Source organism: Perna viridis, chromosome 13 (genome assembly GCF_037379345.1).
Source record: "Perna viridis isolate PV_CMFRI_1.1 ecotype Kerala chromosome 13, ASM3737934v1, whole genome shotgun sequence".
NCBI classification, from domain to species: Eukaryota; Metazoa; Mollusca; class Bivalvia; order Mytilida; family Mytilidae; genus Perna; species Perna viridis.
Window position 1 is genome coordinate 27,899,872 of NC_142457.1, and position 26,380 is coordinate 27,926,251.

General features: G+C 31.7%; 2 protein-coding genes and 1 long non-coding RNA gene across 7 annotated transcripts in view; 1 reads left to right on the plus strand and 2 right to left on the minus strand.

The window, feature by feature from the left end:
• The window catches only part of LOC148600196 (uncharacterized), a 47,012-nt gene extending 31,779 nt beyond the window's left edge, over positions 1-15,233 (minus strand). For 2 of the 4 annotated variants that reach the window (XM_088559238.1, XM_088559241.1), the window contains exons 1-12: positions 15,103-15,233; positions 9,110-9,333; positions 8,772-8,849; positions 7,832-7,979; positions 6,637-6,751; positions 5,824-5,917; positions 5,095-5,172; positions 4,645-4,796; positions 2,656-2,690; positions 1,522-1,627; positions 873-1,040; positions 263-401 (exon numbers count right to left, since the gene is read on the minus strand). In XM_088559238.1, the coding sequence (XP_088415364.1) occupies positions 263-401; positions 873-1,040; positions 1,522-1,627; positions 2,656-2,690; positions 4,645-4,796; positions 5,095-5,172; positions 5,824-5,917; positions 6,637-6,751; positions 7,832-7,979; positions 8,772-8,849; positions 9,110-9,333; positions 15,103-15,208 (1,443 nt within the window). In that variant the 5' untranslated portion in view covers positions 15,209-15,233. The remainder of the gene's footprint in view (positions 1-262; positions 402-872; positions 1,041-1,521; positions 1,628-2,655; positions 2,691-4,644; positions 4,797-5,094; positions 5,173-5,823; positions 5,918-6,636; positions 6,752-7,831; positions 7,980-8,771; positions 8,850-9,109; positions 9,334-15,102) is intronic. The other 2 variants (XM_088559239.1, XM_088559240.1) reach the window with 2 other exon arrangements.
• A 3,281-nt stretch (positions 15,234-18,514) lies between these two features.
• On the minus strand, positions 18,515-22,410 carry LOC148600197 (uncharacterized). Of its 2 annotated transcripts, XM_088559145.1 has the most exons (3): positions 22,331-22,410; positions 21,655-21,794; positions 18,515-20,594 (listed from the first exon to the last, which is right to left on the minus strand). In XM_088559145.1, the coding sequence occupies exons 2-3, from the start codon at positions 21,721-21,723 to the stop codon at positions 18,978-18,980; spliced, it is 1,686 nt and encodes a 561-aa protein (XP_088415271.1). In that variant the 5' UTR covers positions 21,724-21,794; positions 22,331-22,410; the 3' UTR covers positions 18,515-18,977. The 2 variants fall into 2 exon arrangements, with proteins under 2 accessions (XP_088415271.1, XP_088415272.1); XM_088559146.1 differs by lacking the exon at positions 21,655-21,794 and having other exon boundaries at positions 22,331-22,399.
• A 2,783-nt stretch (positions 22,411-25,193) lies between these two features.
• Positions 25,194-26,071, plus strand: LOC148600198 (uncharacterized). Its single transcript, XR_015918150.1, has 2 exons — positions 25,194-25,352; positions 25,850-26,071. It is a non-coding gene; the product is annotated as an uncharacterized LOC148600198 (long non-coding RNA).
• Positions 26,072-26,380: the final 309 nt, after the last annotated feature.

The window sequence follows — 26,380 nt, forward strand, 5'->3', positions numbered from 1 at the left end:
AACCAGCCATGTGATGTGAGGGTTTCAAGGTCCATGGGTGGCCTCGAGATAACTTTTTTCTCCCGGTTGGGTTGATAGCTTTTTGACATATTCACCTTATCCATGTCTAATCATTTGTTTAACCTCTCCAAATTAAGTAGTAGTGTATTTATGTTAGACATATTGTGTCACTCTAAATGTACTTTTAGTTCCTATAAACAACTCCAAAAACGTGTCGTAACATTCTGATTTGTATGCCTCATTAGATATTTGATACACATACCTTACACATTCTGGAGACATCGCCATAGATATTTTTACATTGTTGGTCGGCGCTATAAAGCTGGCCCGGAAGAATTTGATCGTATGGTGACAGTGCATTAGGGTCATAACTTGTGCCAAAACTTGTCATACAGTTATCTCTAGGTGGAAAAATGAAACAAAACCGTAAAAATCAAGTACCACACAAATTAGATTCTTTGAATTTTGACTAAAAATGTGATATTTTTCATTACATCCTATCGACCAAAATGTATGGCTGAACAAATATCGTCTTTGGTCATTTATGGCATTTTGAACCGTATTGTATGTGTCATTTTGGTTATTTTGAGTTCTTTGTTGTGTTTGTCTGTTTTCCATCTCTGGTCTTTGTCCCTGGATTACATTCGTTTGATTACCGCTAGAACTTTGTTCCCTTGATTACTCTTTGATTATCACTAGAACTTTGTTCCCTTGATTACTCTTTAACGTTGATTATTATATTCCCTCAGCAAAAGCTTTAGAAAAAATGTAAATCCAAATTTTTCATGTCCATATTCAAACAGAATAAACTATATTGTTTTATTCTAAAAAGAAACAACAAATAAGAATAGTAAAATTTAAGAATTACTTACGCGGACAAAGAATCAATATATGTCGTAAAGTAGTCAGTAGAGCACTGAGAGAATTTCCAGGGATTAGAAGCCGTTGTCGGATTCGTTTGAGGACTGCTTGATGATGCCATGATATAGTGGTCAGAAAACGAACATGAATTTCCAGTACCATCATGCTGAGCGCTTAAGCTGAAGTAAAAAGAGCACAAAAAGAAAGATAAACTACTATTTAAAGATATTCATAAATTATACTATATGGAGTACAAAACATGCCATGAAACATATTGTTTTCTTTTCGTTATGCTGATTGCGTATTTAAAATATAGTGTTAAGACACATTCAAAGTAACGTTAAATAAGCGTCGCATCTCTACTTTAGATCATGACACACGTATATACCGTTAACTAAGATATGAATGTGTCATAAGCTCTTTATAAGATAATTGTATTGTATTCTCCAAACCATAAAGGTTATACTTGACAGGTGCTCCAAAATTTGCAAATATCATGACTCAAATATCTTATAGATGTATATTAAACACTTATTGTTTAATCTATATGTATGCATAAACTTTGTCAGAGGGAAAAAAGATATAAGATGTTCTAAAATATACAGATTATATTAGCCAAAAAACGTTAAATGTATTTGTATAAGAATGGTTGTAACTTACCCATGACCGAGTTCATGTGATGCTACTGTGATTGTTATATAATTATCGTCTTCCTCGACTACCGATTGGCTCAAACTACCACACATTGTACCTTGATATGCTAGTCCTTTTTATATACAACAGCAGATATTAATATATAAATCGTAAGATGTTATTATTACACAACTTAAGAACGACCTAGAGTTCCTTATAATATATTTAGATCAAAATATAACTTATTGTATATACATTATAAGTATTTGTTTAAACTATATATCGTCTACCCTATATCGCACACCCTTTATCACACTTCTAGACCTGTGTTGCATACCCTATATCACACCCCTGTTCCTATAACCCATACTCTATATCGCAGCCCTTTACAGACCATACCTGGAGTATGGTTAAAATATATGATATAATGAACATGACACGTCAAAATCTGTGTCACACGCAGTGTCAACATTCGACCTATATCGCCACTGGCCCTTGGGTGGGATGATATAGGAGTCTCGGGTTGATAGTGCATGTGATACATATTTTGAAATATAATATTCAGTATTTTTATTTTATACTTCACTAGTATAAATACTGAAATTGGAAGTAAACTTATTTCTCTATTCTATAGACAAATTAATACTTTAACCAAATAGGAAAACAAAATTGCAGATATGATATACAAAACAATAAAGACGTGTCATGAAAAAGGTACAGTGAAACCTGACTTAGTCTTGAATAAAGCAAAAACCTTTCTAAATAAAACATATTTAAAATATTAAGCGTAATTTGTTTTTAAACAAAACACAATTGAACTCTGAATAAAACAAAAATCTTTCTTAAAAAGACACAACCGAACTCTGAATAAAGTAAAAACCTTTCATAATAAGACACCACCGTTCCCTGGATAGACAGAACACATTTCTAAACAAAATACAAATAAACCCTAAATAAAGCAATAAACATCTCTTAACAAAACTCAACCGAATTCGGAATAAAGGGAAAACCATTTTAAACATGACACTTGTTGAAGTCCTTTATATCATTTTAAATCTTTTTAACTTTTATCTGTCAAAACTAGACACATTTTACAATCTAGAAATTGTACGATTTCGACATGTTTCACATTTTTTTGTATCATGATAAGTATGTACTCACCCGCATTGTCGATCTGTCCACTTACGAAGTTATACCTGTATAAAAAATCGAGTTAGTGAAAGAGTAATCAAGGCAACCAACGTTCTAGTGGTAATCGAAAGAATGTAATCTAGAGGCAAAGATCAGACATGGAAAACAGACATAAACAACAAAGTTAAAAAAAATAACTAAAACTTTTAACGGTTTTGCTCTTACAAAAATGCTGCTTCTTCTAATTTAATTATGTTTTGTCATTCGGAACAATGAAAGTAGCGGGCGCTAACATGCGTAGGTTCTATATTAACTCATTCATTTGATTATTTTCATACGTAATTTTTTTTTTCTAAATACATTGCAGAACATTTATTTAAGTAGCTCTCTAGCTTAGAATCATGCAAAATGTGATTCATGGGTGAAAAGCATACAAAGTTTTATTTTTTGATATTTTATTTAAATTGCCGTAGTGAAATTAACATCCTTTTTTTTTATAGAAAACCTGTTCTTAGGAGATAAACATTATATAGAATGCACTGAAAATTTCAAAATAAAGGGAAATATTTCTGTAAATGACACTCAAATACAGTAGAAACTATTGCATTTTCAATGTTGATTATCTCCTAAGAGCAGACAGATTGTAATGCATAATTACACATTTCATAATATAAAACCATAAACAACTTAATTTCAAAAACAAAAATATGTAGCGCTTTTTTGGGTGTATCACATTTTTCAGATTTTGCATGATTCTTACAAGGACAGCTGCTTAAAGATATACCAAAAATATTTTATTGCTTTTGTTACAAAAATAATTTTGTAATACAAAATAATTTGTACTCATAAATCATCTTTGTTATAACATCACGAAAGCTCAGATTGGCCCAGTGCGCAGCCGGATACTCATTCCATATCGGACACCGTGCGAAATTAGTTCTATATCGACTGATCTGTCACATATGTCATGTTGCTTAGTTTAAAACTGCATAATGGAGAACTACTATGTTTAGGACAAACTAACGTATCAAGCGCGAATAAAATAAATATACATGATTTTCTCACACTGTTGGCTAATAAATTGACTGAAATGACAATACCTACAAATTATATTTATTCAGATTGACAAATAATGACCGAGTCAACACTCTCTATCGTTATGGAAGACAAAATGTATTTTTCACACACAGAAAAAAAGCGTTGATTAAGATATTTTGTGTTTGTTTTAGTCACAGTATGACTGTAAATGGTCATATCAGTCATTATTTTGTCACCAGGATAGCGCCTTTTACCTAAAAATAAAGTAGTTAGATAAAGTCGTAGGTAAAGCGCAATTTAATGTCAGGCCAATAAGCAATATTTTGCTTTACTGAGCAGGAACCTATCGTGTTGATATTTTGATTGTTATGTATAATATAAGTATATGGCCTTTTAAATGGCATAACCTATGAACTTGACCTTAATTGTAAAAAAAATGTAGTAAAAGGGAGGCGATCCTGATGTATTTTTTAACAAACATTTTGAGTCTATGTCAGTTTTTTTTTTTGTAAATACATATGTTACGTCAACTGATAGTTAAAAAATAAATCACGGATACTACATTTTATCATTGTTTTACTACGGACTGGCCATTCATGTTGCATTGTTTAACAACGTGTTAAATAATAGGATAATGAATTGGAAAGAATGAATAACCGTGCGGAACTTTTTTTCCCGAACGAGTTAAATCTTCGAGAATTCTGTATTACAAACTCGTGCGAACGAGTTTGAAAATGCATTTCAGTGCATAAAAAAAAGATTATCCTATTAATTACATAGGTGTTTTCAACTTGAACTTTAATTCTAAGATTGACTTTAAAGTTGTGACATTTTGGCGGGAGAAAATCCTAGAGTGAAATTACCCAATTTATTTCACAGTGTAAATTTTCAAGATTTTTTTACACTGGTAATATTTGATAAACACTACTATCTATGCAGTAGTACCTTTCTTATTGACGCAAGCATAACATTTCTACCTACCGTGAAAACAACATGGCATGATCGTGCTGAATAGTGACATTGTTGTTTATAAATTCAGCAAACTTATCTAAAAGATCATCGGAATCTATAGAATTAGGGGTAGTTGATGTATCCTTTGGTAATAATTCAGCAAATGCTGCATCTGACGTTGTCTACAATACAGAATGTTAACACTAAAGAGGACCTGTCTTTACAAGGTTCAGGCTGTCATGTTTATAATATCAATATGGATTTTTTTATTAATTGTAAGCAATTTCCAAATCAAACATTAGTTCTCATATGCCACGATAGACTGTTTCTGACTAAGACTAAACTGAAGGCTATGGTTAAGTTGGGCCAAACACATTTATTTGAAAACTTTGTATCTTCAAATAGTTGAACAATTTTTGCAATGATACTTAAACAGTTTTGTTTAAAATCTTTTGATCATAAGAACATGCTTTATGATACCTGACAAACAATAATTCCAGCGAAGACTATAGATATTGTGTAAGCCGAAGTCTGTAAATTTTTATACATTCCGTCCATCTGCAATGAAAAAAAAAACATTTTTTGTTTACGATAATTCTACGGAGCATCAGATATTGTTTGTAAAACCGTCTTTTAAAGGATATAAAATTAAAATAACAAACGCCGTTTTCAGAACGAGTCAATAAAAGACAACAAAAACCATCAAAATAAATAAAATTGAAAAAAAAAAACACAAAATAAAATATTCTTTTTAGGTATTGTTTAATAAAATATGACGCAGCTGTTCTTTTATTCAACCAGTTTGTGATTAAGTTTCAGAAAATGTTGTAAAATCTTTAAGAATGTCCTTCTAAAACACTCAAGTAGAAAACAATGACGGGTCGGTGTGCTTTTATGTTTGTGAGTTATAAGCATTTTTTGGAAATGTATTTCGCTTGATTTTCCACAGGTGTTGTCTTAGTAGGTTTTATCTATGAAAGATCCGAAGAAATAACAAAGCTGTCATAAAAACTTCTCAGATTACAGTTTAAGGTGTGTTAAATGAAATTATGAAAAAAAAGAGTGGGGTCAACGGCCAAAACATATTTATGCATTGTACATGTAAAATATGAAATCAGAGGAGTCGGAGAAAATTTGACCGAAATGGCTGAACTTGAGCAGCAAATATCCTTAAGTTTGTGACAAAACTTTATGATCGAGGATACTTACACCTGTTATTATAAAGGCATAGAATTGTTTGATATTATTGATGGCTTCTGTTTCTTTGTCAGATGCTGAACTACTCGTACTTCTACTATACCAGCTACATAAAATTACATAGAAATATTGGAAAATTATATTGAAACACAATTGTCAAATTAAACGAATCAAATATCACAACATTTGCTTTAAAGAAAAAAAAAACGCTATACCCTCTTGAAATTCAATGAAATCTCTTGGACAGATTCATACTTGGTAGAAACAAATGACGTAAATAATACTTGACGAAAAAGTTCTTACGAACGTGTTATACGAAGTTAGGTTTTTTAATACACGTTTTTGTATCATCAGAAGAATATTTGTTATTTCCAATTACAGAATAACAGGTTTAAATCTTGTCTTTTCAGCGCAAGCCAATGTACACAGCAAAGTTTTCCTTACAATACATTTACGTGAAGTGAGCTTCTACTGGAATTCACGAGAAATTCACGTGATGTTAATGTAAAATATTTTCATGTATTTCACGTATATTTAATCATGTGTGAACAAATTTGACATAACTTTAACGTCAACTTATTAAGTAATTAACTTTTTGCAGTTTTTTTTAGTACTCTACATTAACTTCCAAATCAATTTTTTTCGGGGGGGAGGGGTAAATGCCAAGTATAATTTTTGAATCATTATTATAAAACTTTGCATTCCCCTCACGAATGTTTTATTTTTGCATAGAAATAGTCTCAAATTTGCAAACTTTAATAAAAGTAATCAAGGGAACCAAGGTAATAGCTGTAATCAAAAGCGGTAATCAAAAAATAACCTTACTTTGCATAAGCTGAGTAGTCGACTACTATCAACATTTCTATAGCATAAGCCCCGGATGCTCTCTTCTGTCTGGAGTTTTCAGATTTTTTCATGTGTAATTTTATTTGCTTTTCTTCTGACAAGAAACAAAGAGTATTATTTCTATTTTTATAAATTATACATTGGGCACGTTCATAGATATGCGATTTTTTACACATTAGTACCGAAGTACAGCCTGGAGTTTAGCCCGATATTAGTCCAATGCATTTTAGTGTAGTAAAACCTAGGTAAATGGGATTTGTAAAGACATGTGTCTAGACAATCAAACTCCTAGAAATTTACTGCTACGGGTGATAATTAATATTTTTATTCCAAAAATTTTCACTTGTTATTGTATCATTTATAAAACTCATGTTTACATGTAATACCACGGTTATGTTGCTTACCCTACCAATGCACCTGGTCCATGCTCCAAGTTTTTAGTGGAATCCAAGTTGCTCAAATACCTTTATTATTTTGTATGTTTTATTGTAGTTACTTTATTATTTGTTTTACCCGGGATTACATTCTTTTGATTTCGGCTAGAAATTCACGGTTATTTCTATGTACGCACTCAACTAGATTATATCTAGATTTGAATATTCTGATGATGTATTCTTATCCGTAGATCTAATTATAATTTTGTTAATTTTAGTTATAGTTTAATTATAATCCTGAATAATGTTTTTATGAGTATTGTGTATGTTTTTTAAGTAGCTGTCTTCGTAAGAATCATGCAAAATCTGAAAAATGTTTATACACCCCAAAAAAGGCTACATATTTTCATTTTTGTAATTAAGTTGTTTTATGGGTCTATACTAAGAAATTTGTAATTATTCATTCAAATTTGCCTGCTCTTAGGGGATAATAGACATTGAATATACAGTAGATTCTATTGTATTTGAGCGCCATTTACAGAGTTGTCTCCTTTAATTTTGAAATCTACAGTGCATTCTATATAATTTTTATCTTCTAAGAGCACGGGTTATATGAAAAACCACATGTTTATTTCTGTTTACTATGACATTTCAAACAAAATATCAAAAATTAAAATATGTAGGCTTTTTACCCATGAATCACATTTTGCATGATTCTTAGCTGGAGTGCTACTTAAGTACTAACAAATATTTCCCTGTACTTATAGAGTCTCAGAATCATATATAATTAAACCACTTACTCTTCATAGATGAATCAGCAAAATTGATTTGTGGAGTATCTTTTTTTATAATACTGAATGTATTCCATCCCGGCTTTAATCTGCCTCTGGTAGCATTTACTATATTCTGAACAGTGTATGTATATGAGTTAGACTGAACAACTCCATACTACAAAGAAAAATATTTGTATGTTTAATTTCTTAGCAGAAGGGTTTTCAGAGCTAAATTAGAGAAGTATTTATACTTTTTGGTATTTAACTATTTTGAATTTATGATACACACTGGTGCATTTTTGTGTTTTACCATATCCATTTTTTTTTTTTGTCTTTTAAAAACAGTTATTTTGTAATGGGAAAATATATCAGGACAAATTGTAACAGTTATTTGTATTTGTTCTGTTTAATACTATTGTTATCTATTTTGTTCAATTCCTTTGTCGTGTACAAATAGAAAAACCGAAACAAATATAACAATGTTTCTTATTTTCTTACTTTCCATTAACAGTGAATCCAGTCAAAATGCAAATCAGTATATACTTAATGACTCGCTATATTGATAATATAAGTTATTCACTTAGTTTTATCATCGAGTTTATACATGTTTAAGGAGGTAGACCTAGGGTAAGGGACATAACTCGTGAAATCAGTGATATGAAATATGTTTGTATCATATTCAATTTTACCCAAGCCTCTCAAGAGTTTTTTTTTATTTTTTGAAGCAGAATAAAATCAATCCAAGTTAATTTGATGCTCGTATATAATGGATGTAACATGCTGTATACAAACGTTCCAATGACTTTTTAGAGTTGTGTCCCTAACCCTAAGTCTACCTCCTTATACTTGCTACACAATATACATAGTGTTTACCACACTGATTTATATACATTATTGTCTGAAATAACTTGCATAGACATCGTTTATAGATAACAAATTGTTTTAAATCATGCACACAGATACATACCAGACTATGTGATTTATTTCCATCTTTATGTAAGACAAACACTGCTCCCTGTTTTGGGTCTTGATAGAAAACTGTCTCCTGAAAAGTCGTAGTTAATAATTTTACTAAAACGAAATTCTTAGCGGGAGTAGGACAAGATAGTTTTGATGATTGACATGAATTGATAGTTTATTTAAATCAGATACTCTATTTTTGTTTTCAATTGATATTAAAAGAAACCACATTACACATTAACACAAAAGACAACAAAGGCAATGGTGATTAGAATAACTTTCGTTAATATAATAAAATGAATGTAATTTGTTAAAATAGAATAACACATGGTTCGGGATTCGTACATCAAATCTAGTTTTAAACTCGCTAATGACTCCATCTTTTGAAACATAAGTCGGTATGTTAGCTGTTATATATTGATTCTTCTGCAGGTTCAGTCGAATCTTCGATGGTGATGCATACAAGTCAAGGTCAAATGTATCAAGATCAAATGTATCAAGTTTTGAAGCCTCGTCAATTGATCGCTTTCTTAGATGACTAAATGTAACAAAACCGTATGATTCCTCAACTGAAAAGAAATACATACAAAAAGTGCATATCAGTGTTCACAAATGCCCTTCCTTTCCATGTAAGGGTAATGGAGGGAACCAAGGTTCTAGCTGAAATCAAATGAAATCAATCCAGGGACAAAGACTAAGCATGGAAAACAGACACACACAACAAAGAACATTAAGTAACTAAAATAATATATACAAAATAACACAAGCAAATGAGCAACTTGGTCTCCACAAAAAACTGGGAGTATATATATATATATATATTCGCTACAGAAGGTTTCGATAGTAACGTAAAAATAGGTCAAATTAGTTAAGTTCATTTGGGTTATTATGAGTCAATTTCCCAGTTTACACGTCCCACTTGCGAAGCAAGATATGCTGACTCATCCGGGGCACTCCATGTTTCTCCAGTGTTTGTTGGCATTTTATGTTTCTAGTGGTTTAGAATTTTGTGTGATGTCTTGTTTTCCTCACGTTCATTTTTTATTAGTTTTAAATCTATTCATTGCACATGCGCATAAGGTTTCTGTTTTTACGTTCATAACCATTTACTGCTGTTTTGGTGTATCTAAATTGCTCTATTATTTACGCTTCGTTTATTTCACGATATTTTATTCTACCTTCTTCGTAACTTATTCCTCTTTTTTCTAAATGAATGCATTTACACAATTAAGAGCAGAATCTTATGATCATTGATTCATGCATTAGGTTTTGATTGGAAATCCGTCAGAAGGCCTAATAGAAAATGTATTCGAAAATAAAGGTGCAAATCAAAGAGGCAAATTGGAGATATCCACTCATAAATTTTGTTAACGTCTTAAAAGCATGTTATGTAAAACATATGTACTTATCACATATACACCTCTTTTCACATTTTAAGTAGCAGTCTTTATAAAAATCAGACAGGAGGTGATTCATGCATGTCAAAAACCCACCGAATTCAATTTTATTTGTTATTCAGAATCCGTTACAGACCACATTACCAGTCACAATTTTTCATTTGGGTGTTGCGCTTTTGAGATAAAATTTATATTGATGTTACATGATATTAGCACCTTGCAAGAGTTATTGTTTTTGATGTTATTAGATTTGGTTGATTTTAGTAGGAGATAAATGTATGATTTTCTCATAAGTACAGATCTGAACATGGAAAGGACAACTGTTACGTAAAAATGTAGCATATGTAGATCGAAAAAGCAGTGCTTGTACGGTGGGTTTTTCTTCACCATGAATCACTTTCATATTGGCAGTATCTGAATTTTATATGGACTGGTACTTAAGTACAATTACCAGCATAATATAACTAAATGAAAATAGTAACTTCGTCATTTATGTTCTATAAATTTTAATAGACTACATCAAAAGTTATAAATTGCACCTGGCTACATTTTTATGCGAATAATACATCAAATTTTAAGTTAATGTTCTATTACTTGCATTTCATTTACAATGTCTTACTGCACCATTGAATAAGAAGAAATTTCAATATTTAATTAGAAACATGTTACATACAAGATGTATAACAAAATAATTACATACAAAACAGTATAAACAGTTCAAACTCAAATAAAACACGGGTGTTTGGTGAAAGTTTTAAAAGTCTTCAGAAGGACACATTGTACCTGTGACAGGTAGAGGTCGGTAGTTATATTTCAAAAGTTCACACAATATCGTTCAATTAGGTCATTATTTAATCCATCAGGTCTGTGCTAAGTCAAGTCAAGCACATTACAATAGTTTCAAACTTTCCGGTTATTACTCTGATATTCCATTCGCAATACAAACTTTACTTTTTACTTTTTGTTTTTAATGTTGTCTAAATTAAATCAGTTCCGTAATTTTGTTCTTAAGGATCATATAAATGACCCATGATTTTTTAAATGACAAAATATTTTAATCTATTGATGGACAATATATCTTTGTCACGGTATGCACAGAGATAAATCTGAAAAAAATCAGTTTTCTGTCGCAAATGCTAAATATGCGTACGAAATGAAAGACTTTATTCAGAATTAAGGAAAAGATAAGACATCAACCTGTTTGTAGTGTCTTCAATCGCGAATGGATGGAATGAAATGAGTCACTAAATCTTGGATTGTGTAGTGATTAAACATTGATGAAGCACAAAACTAAATAATAGAACGTTCCTTTTTGTTTGAGAAAGTATAAGAAAAATATGCAACATATGAGTGACGAATCGAAATCGGCAAATAGATACATCAATGATACTCATTCTGATGAAACATTTATAAAACGTTTAGCATCATGTCTTTATATATTGTTCTTTAACCGAAACTAAAAGTTAGGGCTCATTATTTTTCCTCATCTATCCATCCATTCCGCATTTTTATTGATAAAAATAAATTTTAACAACTTAAATGTAAAATTCTGCTAATGTGTAAATATTCAAAGTAAAAAGCCCTCTTTTTAAAAGTATCAATAGACAAATAGTTCATGCAATGGGACATCATTGTTGTCTCAAAGACACAAAAATAGTTCGGGTAGTACTTCTTTGAGCATCTTGACTCTTGACGCAACTCTACTTTTTCTGGTAGGATTTAGAATTATTTTTCATAAAAAATATTGGTGTGGTCAATGACAAAATACGGGTACTTCTTTTTTTGTATTATACATTATATAAGTGCATAAAATTTATATACAATGTATATAATATTTACATCTTTTTATGTTCAATATTTCAATATTTTATCAAAATTGCACCGTGCAATGGGTACTTTTTGCTCAGTGTGGCAGGTACGGTCCTGTTTAATAGTTTTAATGAATATAAAGTGTGGTAAAAAAATAAATAAGTACTCCTTCTTCCGAAAATTTTTAATGGAGATAGTTCTTTTGAATTGAAAAAGTAATACATTAAATGTCTACGTGATAAAATCTGATATATTTTAAACGTATTAAATGTTCGCCCTTACGCAGTTAATTTATATAGTGGATATTTGCGTTCTTAAATTGTAACAGAGAAGACATTGTCTTTACATGAAAAAATCAATTAGATACACTCGCCCTTGATATCATTTGATCATATTTCGACACTGTTGTTTTCAAACTTCCGTTTCCTTTACAATGTTGTGTTGTTGATGAATGACATGAATGAGCAACTAACGAATTCATTGTTTAATTAGCGCTTATATCGTTTCATCTGTTATTATCTTTCGATATAAACTAAATTTCTTATAATTCGTTCTACCGGTAGATTCTCGTAAACATTTAATAATAATACAAGATGAATAAGTCATATATTGGTTTTCCAGAAACAGTCAATGAATACATTGTTTTCCATACACATTTACTTAGTTGTTTTTTTTCCTGTGTTGTGATTATTTTTGTGGTAAATAAAGGAAAGACTATATAAAGTATTTATTATTTATGAGGACGCTTACCATACCGGTGCACCTGATCCATGCTCCCAGTGTATTTGGAGTCCGAGTTGCTCATTTGCTTTTGTTACTTTGTATGTGTGATTTTAGTTACTTTATGTTCTTTGTTGTGTATGTCTGTTTTCCATGTCTGGTCTTTGTTCCTGGATTACATCCTTTTGATTACCGCTATAAACTTGGTTGCCTTGATTACTCTTTTGTTTTGTTTTGTTTTGTTTTGTTTTGTTTTATTAGTTGTTGTTGGTTTTGTTTTTCCTGCATTCAGTTTATGTTTGTGTTTCCATTGATTCTGAATTATTATCTGTTTGATATTTTTGGGTTTTTTGTCAGTTAATAAATCAATATTTTGTTATTACATATGAAGATTTTCAATCAAACACATTTGAAATTAAACAGTTTCTGCCGTTTTGGGTTCAAAATTTATTTCTATATGTGTTGAATTCAGTTTCAGTGGGTGTGTATGATTATTGTAAAAATTACTAAAGAATTACTTTAATAATGAACACAGAAGTAACTGAAGGTAATTGAGTAACCCTGATTCGGACACAAACTGTGAATATGAACCAGGAACTTTGGAAGAGTATTTAAAGGAACTAAGAATTTCGAAGAAATCAAAATAATGTAACCTAGGGACAATGAAAACTGACACACACAACAAAGAACATAAACAAACAAAATAATACGAACACACGACAAAAGTAAATGAGCAACTCGGACTCCACTTAAAACTGGAAGCATTGAAGAGGTGCCCCGGTAGGTCTTCTTGAAACGTAGAAAGGGTGGGAAATTTTAATGTAAAACCAAGTGAAACTGCGATAATGGTGAATTTGTACAGCATAATATAAGGAATCAAGAAATGTGAGTGTACATGTTAGAAAATGATTCTTCAAGTGTGATGTGAATTCAAAAATGTAAACTTGTTACTTACAAAGACTGAAATAATAATGGTATGTATTACATTTCTTTCCTGATATTGTTTACGATCTTTGCTTGCTTTGGAACAAGTGCATTTAATATGAGAAATAGTTCAGTCATTAAGATGCTTTCTTTAATGTAAAGGATTGTATTCTCAAGTGTGTCATAGTATGAAATAATCTACTTTCTACATGTACAGTGAACGAATTTACATATAAATTATTAAAACGACAGAAGTTGTAAATTCCTCTCTCGTGTTATCGTTGATTAATATATAAGAAATCAAAAGTCGACAAAAACAACGATGCTTACGGCGAGAATTTCTTTGTTAACTCCTTATGGTGTGTTTTTCATTTTTCTATACCCGTCTGTTTTTTACACTTCAATTAGTGTTGTAGTTTATAGAAGAAAGACAAATAGACATAATGCAACTCGATTGTAACTTAATTTATAAATGTCATATTTCTGCTTTGAAAAATATAATGCTTCAATTTTAAAAATCTTAATATAATTACATCAGCTATGTCAAATGCATAAAACGAGTCAACATATATCTTAATTTCTCAAAAACCTTATTAAAGGTAACCCCTGGGTTGATGGCAGTCCTGGTGGACCGAAGACGTCGAGGACATCCACCAGCCCAGGGGTCACATGTGTATGACTAGATTTAATTCATAATAGTTTACATAAAATTATTTCACTGCTAGATTTGGCTGCTTATTTCAATATATTTTATTTGGAATAATTCTTTCAGATTTTTTTATATTGATTGTCTTATGTGTTTTGGTTCTAATGCTGCTTTTGAGAGAGTAATCAAGGTTATAGCGGTAATCAAAAGAATATAATCCAGGGACAGAGACCAGACATGGAAAACAGACATACACAGCAAAGAACTTAGAGTAACTAAATTCATACATACAAAGTAACAAAAGTAAATGAGCAACTCGGACGCCACTAAAAACTGGGAGCATGGACCAGATGAACCGGTAGGGTAAGTGTCCTCTGCTTTTCTTGAAACACCCGCCGAGTGGCTCATAAAAAGTCAAGTCCGGGGTAGACGAAAGAGGAAAGGAAAACTATGACACGTTGAACAAATCAACAAACTGGATTGGCTATAATATGAGTGGTTATTAAAAATTTTATGAATTTTACATAAAAATAATACTTGCTACATTCGTTGTCATGAAATATACGGTAGTGCCCGATTCTCCTTTTTTTCCAAAGTGAATAAGACGTTTGATTGAGAAATTAGCAAACGCAGCAAATGTTAAACTAAAACTTAAAAATAACAGCACGAAAAAATTTCCACGTTTAAGTATATCAAACCATCAATAATCATAAGCATTCGAAATAACGTATATTTTTTAAACCTGTTTATCAAAACAATCAACCCCTTCATGACTATAAGTTATATCAACATACCAATTACGTTTTATCTGCAAAATGAAGCGCATAAGTGTATATTCCTACCTTCATCTGGTTTGATATTGATATCTAATGTCACCAAACAATACAAGGGGTGGATGAACAAACACACCATTAAAATTAGAACTCTAAAAAAATTGATATCATCCATTCTGTTGTTAAGGTTTCGTGTATAATGGTTTTATCTTTTTTGAATTAAGACATTTATTTATTTCTAATCATTTTGTTCGTAATGGTTCTATAACTTTGTTTACCAAAATAGTAGACTAATACTTAAGTTAAATAACAATTCGAACCATGACTTCCATTTCGTATCAAAATTTGCATATCTATCAATTTAAAATAATAATAATAATAATGAAAATGTACCCGGATGAGGCCAGCGGGTGTGAATGGCTAAGATGGAGAGATTAAAGAACAAATCACACCTTTATTGTATAAAATAAATGGTCCATACATCTACATCATACACCCAAAATTTTGTCATAAACATATATTCGGTTGTTGACTTTTATCAAGGTTTTTTTCCGAAAAAAAAGAAGAAATCAACGTGACTTTAAAGTTATTTGGCGTGACATGACAAAATGATACATTATGTATATGTACTTTAATTTTTCACAAAAAAACATAAAATTTGGGTTAGAACAGGTGTTCTTGATTTGATAGAGTCAAATTAGATAAGAGACGTAAACATGTTTAGGTCCTCGCAAAAAACAAATATACAAAAGCAAACGAAAGATGTTACCTATTAACACCAATCTTAAGCTCGATATTCCGATAACCAGTAACATTCCAATGCAATGTCAATTTATTTTTTTAAAACAAAAAGTTATAACGGGACATTTTTTTAGCATGGATATACATTGTTTACATATAAAATTTGTTTCGAGTTTCAAACGGTGACAAAAGTAAATGAGCAACTCGGACTCCACTAAAAACTGGGAGCATGGACCAGGTGCACCGGTATGGGAATTTTTTTTTACGTTGGAAACCACATTTCGTGGTTTAATACAGCCCACGAAAACAACAATGTGTACCCCACAAACAATCATACTTTGACAGTGTTTCATTTTTAACTATATATTTTGCTTGTTCTATTGATTTTGATCTCAATATCTGTTTTTTTTATAAAAGTTTACAATTTGTTAACATTGTCTTTCGAAATTCGCTTTAGACGCTGCAGCCAGCCCTCTAAGAAAATGCAATAATCTTGCCAAGTCGGGAATAAGTGAATGATTTTACACGACGTTATCCGATTGTGAAACAGCGTCTAATTTGACAAATGCCGACAACTTCGAAAGACCTGTCTGTGTTAGAAAGGTAGAACATTTTAAGGTATTTTAGTTTTTGATGAAAGAAAACAACAAACTCCGGAGTATACAAGACGTTTATAGGATACTTAATTCGATGATAACTACGGTAAAGTGGCTTTTTTCTGTTGTTATTTCTGATAATTACTGAGTTATGTAATTATTATCAACAGAATAGACGGTATCTATGTAGTTTTGACACTTTACAGAAATACAAGGTATACATGATCGGGTCTTATCAATCTGCTTTTGAGCTGTTCGCGATCCTTCCTCAGATTGTATTATTATGTTCTTTGAAGAAAATATTCACTACAATTTAATTTTTGCGTGACCGGTCTTACCGCGAAAATAGTGAAAATGAAACTGCCGCGAACATTTTATGGTTTTCAGAAGTGTTATAGTGTCTTTTCTCGAACATAAACCTACATTGTGCGCACATGTTAGGTGTAGTATCTTAGGAAAGTAGCATGCAAACAATGTACATCGTAGATTTTTATGCTGCCGACTACTTTGTAAATACTCATCATATATTTTATAGTTTTTAAATTCCGTCAAAATTCGAAATAGGTAGATTTCAATATTTAATTTGAAAATGTATTTTTTTTCATTTCGCTGGGTTTTTATATCTTTTATTAATCTATTTAGACACATTACAATGTCAAACACGTATAGGTTGGTAAATTTTAATAAAGATGCTAAATGCATTAGATCAAAGAATTTTCAGTATATAACAAGATATCAAAAGTGGTGGCAATTTAAGAAACATACGCAGTAATAGGTCTATAAACCTACAATTCACAAGATCATAATCGACATCAATCGTTATTATAACCTGTACAGCCATTCCAAAGTTAATACAGTTTGTGCACTTGACCTTGACAATTTAATTAAATATCTCCACACTCCTATCAAAACATTCGTCAGACAAATATCATAAGAAAGATTATAGGCTTTGAAAAGAAACCGGTTCAATGACCTTGAAAAAAATATTGTTGCCAGATAATCGTTGGGCTACTATTTTCGATACACACATTTTAAATGACTTTATTTTATCTCAATGTTCTTTAAAAAAAATAATAAATTTTAAGATGTCAACACTATTTACTTGTTTGGTTTATCAGATTATCAGATTGATCAATTAATTGATTGATTAATTGAATTGAATCGATCATTGCATCTATGATTGATTTGCATATATTGATTATATCATTGATTGTTTGATTTGGGTCCTTTGAACTGACAGATAAATGTAGCCAAATTAAGTATCAGTCCCTGTAAGAATCAGGCAGTAGGTGAAACATGGTATGAAAAGAACGTCATTTTGATAGTGTAGTTTGACTCTTTTCACCATCAGAATCAAGACAAACAGACAATATGTTCCATATCATGCTGGACCATTGAGTTACAATTTCATTAAAATGCACTGGAAATAAACATTTCAAGGGCAGATAACTCTATCAAAAACCTCATTTTTAGAACATTCTATTAAAAAATTTCTGAGCAAAGCCAGTGATGTAGATATCAAATGATGGTCTTTTCAAATAGAGTAAGTATCATTGAGTGATATTACATTGTCAGTTCGGTGGGGTTTTGAGATGTTTCTGATTTTTTTTCCATTTTCCCTGATTCTTACAAACACTTACACTGAAAGCATTAACCTAAGCAACGAAATGCCAAAGTCTGATCTCAAAGAATTATAAATAACTGCTTCTGTCTATAACCAACAGAGTTATAAATGTCTTTCTCATATACAAACCGCCTACAAACCGCCTGTAATGACGTTTCTTAAAAAGATTTTAAAAAAATAGACTATAATGCCTAATTTTTCGCCTTTCTGTTTTTATTTGTGATTTGATACAGCATTACACGTATCAAAGTGTTAAAGAATAATCAAGAGAACCAAGCTTATAGCGGTAATCAAAAGAATGCAATCAAGGGACAAAGACCAGACATGGAAAACAGACATACAAAACAAAGAACATAAAGTAACTGAAATCATACATTCACAGTAACAAAAGCAAATGAGCAACTCGGACGCCACTAGAAACTGGGAGCATGGACCAGGTGCACCGGTAGGGTAAGCGTCCTCTGCTTTTCTAGAAACACCCGCCGAGTTGCTCATAAAAAGTCAAGTCGAAGTAGACAAATTACCATTTATTGTTTTTATTAAATATATTTCTTACAATAAAAATAGAAGTATATGGTGATTTTATCTTGCCTCTAGTGTAAGGATCGCATGATGGGTCAGAATCATATAGAGATATTTCTCTATGTGATTCTGCTCCCTCATGCCGTATTTACTCTCTTATTCCAATTTTTGGGGTAAGAATTGATATAGCGTAGTAAAGATAAATATTATTCACTGTTAAAATGATAATGTTATTGTCTCCTGGACACTTTCCCATTTTTATATAGAAAACAAATGAAAACACTACTATATATGCTATAAATAATAAAAGGAGTAAAACAACAAGTATCCTAATTTCTTCATATTATCAACTTTATAAAATCACTTAGTTCGAAAAATCACTTTTAACTCGAGACAATTCATTGACTCTTGTTTCTCCCTTTTTGCCCTTTTGGTATCACATCGGCGCTTTTGTTATCATTTTACATTATTTTGTATAGATGTGCGTCTCCAGAAAAAGAATTACACACCAAGATTTGATTGTTTTTAAAGTGAATTGCAGATGGATTTTTCATCCCGTCTTCCTCAGTGAGGATAATTTTTTCTTCTTTGCCATCTTTCGATAAAATAACTATATTGTTTGATTCAAAGCAAGTGACGTAGATAAAACCGTCACTGTCAATTGTAACCTGGTGAGGTTTGTGATCTGTCTTAAATTCCACAGACCAAATTTCATTACCATACAATGAGCAACATTTTACACAGTTGTCTGCTTCATTTGAAGACATTAAATTGTTCCTGTTTTTTATAACGTATGAGAAACCCGATGTTGGTAACGTTACTTTCTGTAACCGTTTCCCGTCTAAATTGAAAATTTGAATAACATTTGAATGTTCAATTGGCACAAAAAACATTCCGTCACTATGACATATTCCGTAACATTTTCCGCCAGTATCTATTTGCTTAAGTATGCTTTCAGTAGACGGATCGAGAATACAGATATATCCCAATGACCATATAGTAACTGCTATTTCACAATCACTTATGACAGTTATATCTGATGGTTGCCCTGGTAACATAATGCATTTCTTGAATGAACCGTTCTTTTTATGCACAATAAGCATAGTGTTATGGTAGTCCGCGAAAACAAGCCATTTATCGAGGACAACACATCCTGTGATAACAGCCCCTGGGTCACATTTTACCTTAATGAACGTTTGTCTTTCTAATTTAATGTCATGAACACTTCTAGATGCATTCTGTTGAATTTTATATTGTTCTTTTTTAACAACTATTTGCCCTAACGATCGAAATGTATTCGATAGTGCCTGATTACTTAGTACAGATTCAAATGATATTTTCACATTTTCTAAGGAATCAAGGTAGTTTTTACTTCGTGCCATTGCATCCTTTATTTTTCTGGTTCCAAAGAAAATTTGCATTTCCCCAGCATGCTTTACCATGTTTGGAATATTATCTTTCATTTCTTTAAGTTCCATTTCTTTCCTGCTGAGAGTAGCCAGTGCTACTTTGTTATTGTTTATAATTTCATCAATGTCCTCAGATAGCTTTGTCTTCAGACTCTTTTCTAGTGATTCTAAATACGTATTTATTTCTTGCTTTACTTGTCTTATCATTCGAACTATAACACGCTCTTCCTTTCTCGCATCTTCATTGTTCTCCTGTATCAATCCTTTTATTTCATTTAGAGCGTGAATGTGACCATTTATTTCTTCCTCAACACATAACGTCGAGGGCTTCATACCTCTGACGTATGATTTGAGTAACTGCACATCGGAGCAGTCCTTATGACTTTCACGTGAACAAACACTACAACAGACAAATGAATGGTCATTGCAGAAAAAATCGCACTCCTGGTGATGTACTGGACAGACGTTGTTACTGCACAAAGCATAATTTGGAATGAGCAAAAAGTCATCTGAGGCGATTATTTTGTGAGTAACACCTTTGAACTTTTTTATATGATTTTTCCCACAATCAGAGCATAGAAGTTTTTCACAATCTGTGCACCATGAAGTGGCACTTGTCTTTTTATGGTCACTACAGAAAAGTTTGTCCATGCTCATTGTGCGAACAACCTGAAATGTAAGAGTGTTGAATAAAATACTTTTTATTTCATTTAAAGAGTAATCAAGGGAACCAAGGTTATAGAGATAATCAATAGAATGTAATCCAGGGACAAAGACCAGACATGGAAAACAGACATACACAACAAAGAACATAAAGTAACTAAAAGATACATACAAAGTAACAAAAGCGAATGAACAATTCGGACGCCACTAAAAACTGGGAGCGTGGACCAGGTGCACCGGTAGGGTAAGCGTCCTCTGCTTTTCTAGAAACACCCGCCGAGTTGGTCATAACAAGTGAAGTCGGGGTAGACGAAAGAAGAAAGAAAAAACTATGACATGTTGAACAAATCAGTGTTCATGGCATAGATGGAAACACCACAACGATCCACGAATTCATGATGACGACCGTAAAACTTTCGTAGTGATGACTTCAATCTTGTTGTAACATAACCCTGTTCCGGAAGAATATTTGTTAGAATTCTAGCGCGATACAAAAAGTCTGCGTGGTGTCTCGGCAAGCTTTGGTATAACGTATGAGTTATGATATGAACACTCCATACGCAGGTGCTGAAGGGATGTTGCCACAGATATAAGGAAAGTTGACAATTTTGAATGAAAAGTCTTCACGTTCTTCTTAAAGTTTCATCAACAGTTTTCATTTACTATCGATTTCTAAGTGTAGGTCAAAATATGAGGCTGACTTCACAGTGTCTCTAGTATCCTTTAACCCAAGTTCCCTTGAGGTAGTTCCAATGTATCAAATCCCCAAAATCAGGATTAAACAAATATGAGTAGTTAGTTGATGTATAGAAAACAAACAAAAACAACAGACCGGATTTTTTGCTGATTGTAAACAACTAATTTTTTTCATATTATTGTCTATTATTTTAAAATTGCAGGAATAAAAATTAATGATATTCGTTTTTGTTATTGTTTGTTTGTTTGTAGTTTGTTGTCTTTTGTTTTTGTTTTTGTTTTTTTGTTTTTTTGTTTTTTGTTTTGTTTTGTTTTTCTTTTAAATTATTCCAATAGTAAACATTGCTTACATCGAACAGGTTCCTATTACCTTGTTTTGTGAGATGCCTTGTTCACTTCTAGACATGACAACTTTTCGAAAACGTTCAACAATGTGCATTAGAGGGAGAATTTAGGCAATGCAAACTGGTAGATATCTATCTTCTCATATAGATTTTTCTATATATACTTCTGATAAAGAAAAAGATGAACCTAACTGTTAAATGTTGTCCAAATATGTTAACATTATAACCACATTAGATTGTTCATAGGGAATCGGCGTACTTCATAAATATAGATAGTTGGTTTTTTTTCGACGCAGTCGGTAAGTTTCGCTTTTTACCCTTTGACCTTAAAGACGCTCTTCCATAGAAACGTAAGTCACCTGATCGAAATTCTGTTTCCCGATTTGCCAAATACTGATAACTTAGTGATGTTAAAAAAAATTGCATCGGGCATTGAAATTGCAAGTCGTGTTATTTCATGAAATGTAGAAAATTATAAGTAAAAAGAACAAATTTTACTGCGTCGGCTATCTTTTTAAAAATAGTACTTGTTTATATTTGTGTGCTGATAAATGGTCTCCCTTCGTCAACCACAGTTATTTAATATTTTTTTCCAGTCAAGCTCGAGAGGATGATTGAATTTTATTAAAATGTTATTTAACAAACAAAAAACAAAAAAAAGTATTTAGCGCTCATTCATGTACAAAAAGCTATGCTACTTACATGTAGGTCTTAAAACGAAGGGGTCCCAAAATAGTTATCACAATACTTGTAACCTAGTACAAAAATAACATGTAAATAATTTAAGTATGTTAATCATACAATTTGCTATTTAAAACGATTAACTTAAATGTTACAATTAATCGGAGATTACATTATTTTGGTATTTAAAAGTTTAACCCTATACAACCTTCATCATCAAAGCGTATAAAATATTATCACGGAATAAATGGACATGTATGATACGTAGTCGAAGTATAAGTTATGATCTACTGTTGTAAACTGTTTACATAACATGTGCCTAAAACAATTATAATATGACGTGCTTCAAAACTCTTTAGACCACAACCATTGTAAAAATTGATAAACACATGACCAACATTGCGTGCAGTTCATAGACTGCGTCTCTTTAGTGATTGTATGATCTATAAATCCCGTGTAAATTTATTTTCCATTATGCGTTCTTTTTTTACAACCGGTTGAAATGTTATTCAGGATTCCAAATATGTTGAAGATGTTGAACGCGTAAGAAGATTTTGCGCTAAAAATTAAAAAAGGGATGTCAGACCAAATTTGTTAAGGATAATATGGTAGCACCCATGCTATCACACTCCCCTTAAAATAAAAAGTGCGCCTAATTAGGTAAAACGATCAAACGACATAGACTAATAAAAAATAATTATTGGCTGTGTTGAAATGTATTTAAATTCCCAAAAGAAATACTCACTCATGTTCACATTCTCCTCATAGAATGAGACTTCACCCATAGCAACATGCGGCGAGGGAAAAAGACCAGAAGTCAAAATAGGGGGAAATGCACGTTTTAACGTCTTTTAGGTCTTTATGTCAATACACCCTATCAACACGCACCGTTAGCAAAGGAAAATCTCTGTCTATCATATGCACAGCTTGAAATCATATTAAAGCATCAGCTGAAGTCGGCAAACGGGAAAAACAACGTTATCATAATATGTAATAAGCATTGAATATATAAGCGATTCTATATACTTGAATTCTCATTTTTACTCTTACAAGAAGCTCCGGTCATAATATTTTTATAGGATCTGGTTCATAATTTATTCCTATTTTCGAAGAATAACAGTTCTTTACATATAGTGGGAAAACGTTACACAATATCTTTACAATAGTCTTTTTTTTCAACTTAGTCGTAAAACTCTCTGCTAACTTTACACGAACCTGTATCAAAAAATGAAGACGGTCCACTGCTGGCCAGTGAGTTTCCGTAAGCACTTTTATCGCCTGTATATCCTTTTTCATCAAACCTTTAAACAGTATAGCCATAAATTTAGACGTATGACTGTAAGGATGTTTTTTTTTAGATTAAATATAAATATAAGTTTGTAAAGTAATAAATTTAGTAAAAATATCTGATGATATTATCATACAATAGGACGCTTACCCTACCGGTGCACCTGGTCCGTGCTTCCAGTTTTTAGTGGAGTCCGAGTTGTTCATTTGCTTTTGTTATTTTGTATGTATGATTTTAGTTACTTTATGTTCTTTGTTGTGTATGTCTGTTTCCATATCTGGTCTTTGTCTCTGGATTACATTCCTTTGATTACGCTATAATCATGGTTCCCTTGATTACTCTTTCGATTACCACTGTAACCTTGGTTCCCTTGATTACTCTTTTTATTAGTTGTAAAAGTAGCATGGTACTTTTGTCGTGTGATATTGCATTATGTGTACATAAAATTTGTTGACGAAAGATAATAATTACACCGGATGCCTTTAAAAGATGGACAAAAATCAGATCGCATATCTTCTTCGCAGATGTGATAAATTTGGAATATTTTATATTATGCTTTCCTGTGTCTTTCACCAATTACTCACCAATTTCTTGGTTATCAAAAAAAGAAAGCAGACGAAATGCCGATATTGGAAGGCTTTTTTCAAAAATGGAATCAAATATTGAAAATTCATGTGGTTATGGACTGCTTTGATCAATCTTTTGTCACCCACTTTGAACACAGTTTAATTGTTCATCAAATAGCCCACAGAATGTACTTCTAAACCCACAGCTTGCGACGAAATTAACAATAAATGCGGGTAAGGAAAATGAAAACGCCAACATTAATTTTGCGAAATATTTACACCAATTTAAGAACTTTGTGTACCACTATACATAAGCCAAAATTAGAAACGCCTTTAAATTTTACACAAGCCAAAATAACATACCATACAGTAATTCCAATTGTTTATGTCACTTTTAATTTGATTGGTCAAAGTCATCAAAATCAAAACGTTTATTTTTGTATAAACGCATCTTGCGTATTAATACCTTCAGAGACAGTGCAATTATCATTGATGCCAAAGGAGGCGAAAACGTAGTTTTTGTTGCATAAAATTGGAATTAAAAGTAATAAAAGTTATTTTTACAGAGTTTATCGATATGTAAACGCGACCGAATCACTAACAAGCATGACTTAAAGTCCTTCGGAGGTCAGTGGTAGTTCACATGTATTAATCACTTCATTAGTAAAAAAACAGACTGCTACAAAGGAATGAAATGTCGCGCAAATATGTTTTCATGATTATGGCAGTAAATAAACATTGGACTCGCGTGAACTCTCGTTATAGAACGATTTCACTGCCTTATAAATAATCGTGTCCTGCTGATTAGCATCTTATGTCTTATAATTATCTGAAAAAGCCTCGTCTTATTTTGAGGCAGCTGTAATTCCGCACTCTGTATGTACTTCTAAGATATGCATCTAACCATTTCATACTGAAGCAGTTTCTATTGTTTGGTAAGAAAAGTCATGTTGAACATGTTACCTGACATGGTAAATCCGTGTACTTTTCCAGTCGATTAAATAAAAATTATACGCATATGCTCAGTAAAGACATACCACGAAAGGAATAAACACACCACCGAGTTTCTAGTGTAATTCATGAATTCGACTTTAAACAAAATATAAATATGATAAAGTATACGATTATACTTATATTTTTAGTCTTTTCCTGCTTGTCTGTGGATGCAATGTATTATTATAAATCGAAGGTAAGATAATAAGAAGCTATTTTTTCTGTTAGTCCACGTCAAATATAGACGCACACATGGTCACCTTATCTTTGAAAAAGTCCCACCAGCCATTTTTGTTTGAAATATATGGAAATATCTAATTTTTTTTATTACAATTAGAGCGAATGTTGTTTCATTCGGTGTAAAAAAAATCATGGTAAATCTAACTTAGTATTATTGGCTTGCTTCAAAATTTTGTTTGCTAGAATGTCTAAAAAGGTAAATCAAGGAACCAAGATTCGAGCAGAAATTAAAAGAACATGTTCCAAGTGTAAAGAGTAGTCCGGGAAAACAGACACACGTGGCAAAGAACATGAAATAACTAAAATAACTAAAATAACAGGTGCAAAGAAACAGAATTAAATGAGCTGCCCGTACTTCACCAAAAACTGGGAGAAATTCACTTCCGGAAATAACCTGAAGTTCCCTTCCGGAAATAACCTGTTAATAACAATTTTCTATGTGTGTCATTTCAGTTCACAGCTCGTGGCCGTGTATCACCTATAGGAAGACGGCCATCATTTAAGCTTTATCACAGGATTCTACATCGTCTTAAACGTTACCCATATTATTATACTTACTACAGGAGTAAATTTTATGGATAAACAGACAAATGACCAGTTAGGGCGACAATACATCGATCTCAACAGCACACTGTGAAGGAATGTTTGATATAAAAGAAGACAGATAGCTTTAAATTTTATCATTTATCTTTTTTGTTTCAGTAGTTAAACACTTTGTCATCAATGCCCTGTAAAGTATAAAAACATACCTTCATGTACTCAAGCGTTGAAAAATAATTTATATTTATATTAGAAGTAAGTCCTCGGAAGGAGTTGTTTATCAGCAGAAGATACATACGCTATCGATGTAGCATGTACATACCATCTGCTCTTAGATGAACGTGGGTTTCTAATGATTACCCTCACTTTGTTGGGTATATATAGTTACCATGGTGTCTTTCCGTTCGTCCACAACTATTAAGTTATTGTTTTCTCTGCCACATT

Excerpts from the sequence above, each read along its gene's own strand:
- LOC148600197 (XM_088559145.1), bottom strand. The coding sequence starts at position 21,723 with ATGCACATTGTTGAACGTTTTCGAAAAGTTGTCATGTCTAGAAGTGAA. Across the intron at positions 20,595-21,654 it reads AAGGCATCTCACAAAACAAG|GTTGTTCGCACAATGAGCAT; the intron begins GTAATAGGAACC and ends CTTACATTTCAG.